This window comes from Pseudopodoces humilis, chromosome 3, assembly GCF_049639895.1.
Source record: "Pseudopodoces humilis isolate 2021_Gansu_Grassland_sample_001 chromosome 3, ASM4963989v1, whole genome shotgun sequence".
In the NCBI taxonomy this organism is placed as follows: Eukaryota; Metazoa; Chordata; class Aves; order Passeriformes; family Paridae; genus Pseudopodoces; species Pseudopodoces humilis.
In genome coordinates this window covers 12015857-12020549 of record NC_142202.1, presented here as the reverse complement: position 1 = coordinate 12020549, position 4693 = coordinate 12015857, and the positions used below count along the sequence as shown (strand labels likewise).

The 4693-nt window shown below is 48.7% G+C and overlaps 1 protein-coding gene across 1 annotated transcript; it reads left to right on the top strand.

Annotated features, from left to right (window-relative positions):
* The first annotated feature begins 1195 nt into the window (after nt 1-1195).
* Nucleotides 1196-3507, top strand: LOC102099573 (cystatin-like). The gene is made up of 3 exons (XM_005523236.3): nt 1196-1458; nt 1951-2064; nt 3102-3507. Exons 1-3 carry the CDS (start codon nt 1219-1221, stop codon nt 3177-3179), a joined length of 432 nt encoding a protein of 143 aa, XP_005523293.2. The 5' UTR covers nt 1196-1218; the 3' UTR covers nt 3180-3507.
* Nucleotides 3508-4693: the final 1186 nt, after the last annotated feature.

Sequence of the window (4693 nt, the reverse complement as noted above, 5' to 3'; positions counted from 1 at the left end):
TGAAATTGAAACATAGACAAAAAGGTAGATGAAAATATGTTGGATATTGCTTTCTTCCTATTCTGCTTGGTAAGTTCTTTAATTACCAGCTTCTCTGTTTATCTGGTTATTCATAAATTTATATTTTCTATTTTTTAAAAAGCACCTCTGATAGAGCAAGGTAGTTGTACCCTACAGAAACAAACAGACAAAATGCAGCTTTATTTCATGAACCAGGTGCCCTTTATTTATAACTGTAGAACATATTTTTTTTACCTAGACTTTTTTTTCTCCTAATAATTGCTTTGTTTCAATCCCTGATTTTGTGAGGTTTGGACTGGCAATAGTCAACAAATGCAGCTTGTTTCTGTTTGGGTGTCTGCAGGTGATTTTGGTGGTGTTCAGTCTGGGGCTTTGAGCAGCCTGGTCTAGTGGAATGTATCCATGTCCATGGCAGGAGGGTTGGAGTGAAATGATCTTCCAGGTTCCTTCTAGCCCAAGCCATTCTATGATTATTTCTCACTACAAGAACGACCCCAATGTCCCGTCAGTGTTGACAGCTCAGCCTGTTGCCAGCTGCAGGGATTTTTCCATGCAGGATGTTGCTGGTATATAGGCAGCCTTTCCAGTCACCAGACAAACCCTTTCCATTACAAGGCAAGCTGTGGATATTCAGGCGCAAAACTTCCTCTCTCGGCCTAACAACTCCATGAGGCCTTAAATCTCACCGGAGCTGCCCCCCTCATGCTATATTAAGTCCTGTCTTTCCAAACTTAGGGTTCCTGATGGGACGAGGGAGATAATAGCGGTGTTTACGGGAGCAGACGGGAAGCGAAGCCCCTCGAAGCGTAGGTGAGGCAACACCAGCGCTGCGGGGGCAGAGGTAGGAAATTACTCAACGTGTTTTGTGCTGGGAACAACACCGGGTGCTTAAAATGCTCTGTGGCTTTTATCTTCCCTTCGCGGTAGAGGGAAATAAGCACAAGAATAACCCGCGAGGAGGCAGAGTCTGGAAAAAGCCTCCAACTTCCCGTGCGGGAAAGCATCCTCCTACTTCGCCTCCACTTTGTCCCGCTCGATCCATGACCCCGTGGAAGTCCCCGGCGAGCTCCGCCGGGCCCGGAGGGTCCCGGCCGGGGAGGGGCGGGCTGGGGCTCGGCCCAAAACACCGCCCGCCCCGCCCCTCCCCGCGGCTTTAAAATGGCGGCGGCCGTGAGGGGGAGCTGGCAGAGCGCAGCTATGGCGGCCGACAGACTGTCTGTGGTGGTACTGCTGGCAGCCGCCCTCCTCTTCTTCGCCGGCGCCGTGCGAGGCGGCGAGCTCCGTACGCGGCTGGTGGGCGCCCCGCAGACCATCGACGACCCCGAGAACGATGAGGGGCTGGAGCGGGCTCTGCAGTTCGCCATGACGGCGTACAACAGGGCCAGCAACGACATGTACTCCAGCCGGGTGGTGCGGATCATCAGCGCCGAGAGACAGGTGAGCGACCGGGGGGCGGCACTCCGTTAGGGGGCTGGGAACGAGGCTGGATTCCTTTGGAGGAAGGGCAGACTGCGAGCCTGGGGGTCTCTGCAAGCTGTCGGTTTTTTCCCCACAGAAGGTGGGGAAAAAGAATAAAAGCCCTTTTTTGCATCTTGACTTCTCTCAGTCTGAGTGACCTTGAGTGCTGCGCGCTGTGGAAGGAGCCAGTGGCTTCCCTGCGCTGCTCATGAGTTAACACATGTCTCTGTTTATTGCTAAGGAAGCTACTTTGTGGGACATGTTTACTTGGATTGTATTTCCTGTTTCTGAGGAGGTGCCAAGTGCCTCTTTCATGGAGGTTGCCACACTGAATTCTCTCTGTACTTTCGGAGTCTGTTTTCCATCGTGTAACAGGAACACTGCCTGCCTCTCTGCCAGGCTTCTCTCGGCAGAGAGCCCTTGTCCGTGTGCTCTGAGTAAAGTTGCCTCTGCCGACTTGTCTTGTTGCAGATCGTGGCTGGAGTCAAGTACATAATGAAAGTGGAGATTGCCCGGACAACCTGCACGAAGCCTGCAACTGATATCCAGCACTGTGCTTTCCATGAGGAGCCCCAGATGGCCAAGGTAGGCTCCCAGGCACAGCCTGCTGACCCCCACCCCTCCTTGTTTCCAGCCCCATCCTACTGGCTGGCTTCGTACAGATGGCTGTGGTCAGTGTCCCCTGTCTGCCTCAGCCAGCATCAGAGACCTTATGCCTTTGTACTTAACAAGGCAGAGCAAGTATTGCCCTTGGAGAACTTGTCTTGCCAGTTAATGTCAGAGAAGGCAGGGCCTTGTTTTGTAAGTGGGGCTGAGGCTGGAGTAGGGCATGTATCTCAGTCCTCTTAAGAAGTAGTCAAGATCCAGATCAGAAGGATATGTGGAGGAAACTCTGCCAGGCTTACAGGCCTCCTGGCTCTCAGTTCAGGGTCCTCAGTCCCCACAGAATTCTCATCTCTTCTTTCCCATGGTGATGTAGACATGGTGTAAACATGCTTGGCATGCTTTCCTGTGGGACTTGTATTGCTGTGAATAGATCTTCAGGCAAAGCACTGCCCAAAAGAAGCAGATCACCCCATCTCTCTGTGCCCACCAAGCAGTTACACAGGCATTTTGTAATGAGCAATTGAGCTTTTCGGCTGGGAGCACCAAACGTGTTTGCCTTCATCTGGCCTGAGTTTTTCCACAGTGCTTAATTCTTTCTGCTGATGACAACAACAGGGTGTATGTGCCCTTTGTTCCTGCATGTGTGAGAGGTGTAGCTGCACACAAGAGAAGCACAAAACTGGTGTGTACCGTTATGGCAACTGCAGTGATTTGACACAGGTGCACGTGGCTTAGCTGTGCCTGTGGGCTTATGTTTGAGTATTATCCATGCTGAAATCTGTCCTCTGTGAGTGGATAAAGGAGAGAGCCTGATCCTCAGCAGTGCTGACTGCTTAGCTTTATTTCTTAGGATTTAATTAAGAAATGTGACTTGCTCTGAGCGCGAGAGTGCTGCTCTAGAATACTTTTCTGGAGAGGGCAAATCTAGAGATTCTTCACAGGAGTGAAGAACAGTGGTAAATGACACTATTTCATGCCCTTACTCTCCTAACTGTGTTTTTTTTTTCTCTCCTTAGCACACCATTTGCAACTTTGTAGTGTTGAATGTTCCTTGGCGAAACCAAGTGGAGCTGCTGGAGAGCAAGTGCCAGTAAGCCTACCTAGATTACAGCAGAGACCAGCAACCAGTTGCTCAGATTTAAAAGAAAAAGGCAATAACACAAATTGAGATGGGCTTTATCAATGCCTGTAACTTGGCTGCTGACATATGCTTGTGCTATGCAAATTAAACCATGTAACTTCTCTTTTAAAGCACAGTATGATCTCAACTTTTTCTTCTTTGGAATTATTATTTTAGAGCAGCTGTTTTGGTCTTCTACAGCTTTCCCAATGAATTCACTCCAGCATCAGAATTCTTATTAAAACCCCTTGGTATCCATGTTAAATGACTACTGTAAACATAAAAACTTAATTAATAATTGCTATGATGTGTGGTTTTCTTTGATTTTCTGCTGTCTTGGAGGGAGGGTTTGCTTCTAGTTGTCACCTGTGCTGTCCTGCCCAAAGAATGGGATGGGAAGGAATTGGATTCTGATCACAGAGGAGACAAACCATGCCTGCTTGTCCCTTAGCCTGGCCTCTGGTTTTGAATAAAAGATGGAAGCCTTAGCTGTTTTCACTGAAGGAACTTTGCTTTGGAAAACTCTGGATCTTGGAAGATTAGCTGAAGCTGGTCCTGAGACTGTAATGGTCTTGGATCCTTGCTGCTGTACTGTTCTGTTCCAAGGAAGGAGGAGGCTCCAGTTGAAAAAAATGACATTTTCAGGTAGTAGGGGGAGGTGCCAGGTCAAGAGAGTCTTGGGAAGTGGGTAAAGGTGCTGAGGTGAACAATGGGGCTGCTTCTTGTTTTTTCACAGTCTCGATAAAGTAGGAAATGCTCTATCTTCAGTTTTTGTTCTCTGTATTTTGAGGTAAGCTTTTTCTTTTTGGCATAAATCTCATGGATACAGTGAGTCCAGCTCCTTGGGAGTGCTGCAACCCCCATCTTCTGTGGGTTGTTCTTCCCTCCCAAGGGAAATGCCACTTCCCATCATTGCCAGTTCACTGCCAAGCTTGCAGTGAACATTAGGCCTCACCTTGATTCATGTTGGGAGGATGAGCTGGTTGCCTGGCACCAAAGACCTTTATCTGGGTTGTGCTCAGATCCAATAGGAATAAATCCCCATTTTCCCTCCTTGTCATCCTGTTCTCAGTGCTCTGCATGAAGGTGGCCTGTTTTTTCTTGCCAGCCAGCTCAGTGACTCTGCATGTTTCCATCTGCTGACCCTGGAAATCCTGGGTCAGGCTGCTCAGGTGCCCTCAGTTGTCCTTCTCTAACCCCTCAGTTCATACATGAGAATTCCCTGGCTTCTATCTACACAAGCACAAGGCAGTGGTGAAGGGATTCCCTCATGCTTTAGGTGAGTTTGCCTCTGTTAATCCATCCTCTCGGCTTGAGGATGGGTAATTGCACTGTGGTCTCTTTCAAAAAGAGTCTAGTCAAGAAGTGAAGGTGCAGATGAACGTAATGAGGCATTTCCCGCACTTTGTTGTATTTATGTTAACCATCAGGTTGTGGGGAAAAAAGTGTCTGTGCCAGAGAAGATGAGAGTTTGAATGTTAGGAGCTC

Coding starts and splice junctions, on each gene's coding strand:
- LOC102099573 (XM_005523236.3), top strand. CDS start 1,219: ATGGCGGCCGACAGACTGTCTGTGGTGGTACTGCTGGCAGCCGCCCTC. Junction 1,459..1,950: donor TCATCAGCGCCGAGAGACAG/GTGAGCGACCGG, acceptor GTCTTGTTGCAG/ATCGTGGCTGGAGTCAAGTA. Junction 2,065..3,101: donor AGGAGCCCCAGATGGCCAAG/GTAGGCTCCCAG, acceptor TTCTCTCCTTAG/CACACCATTTGCAACTTTGT.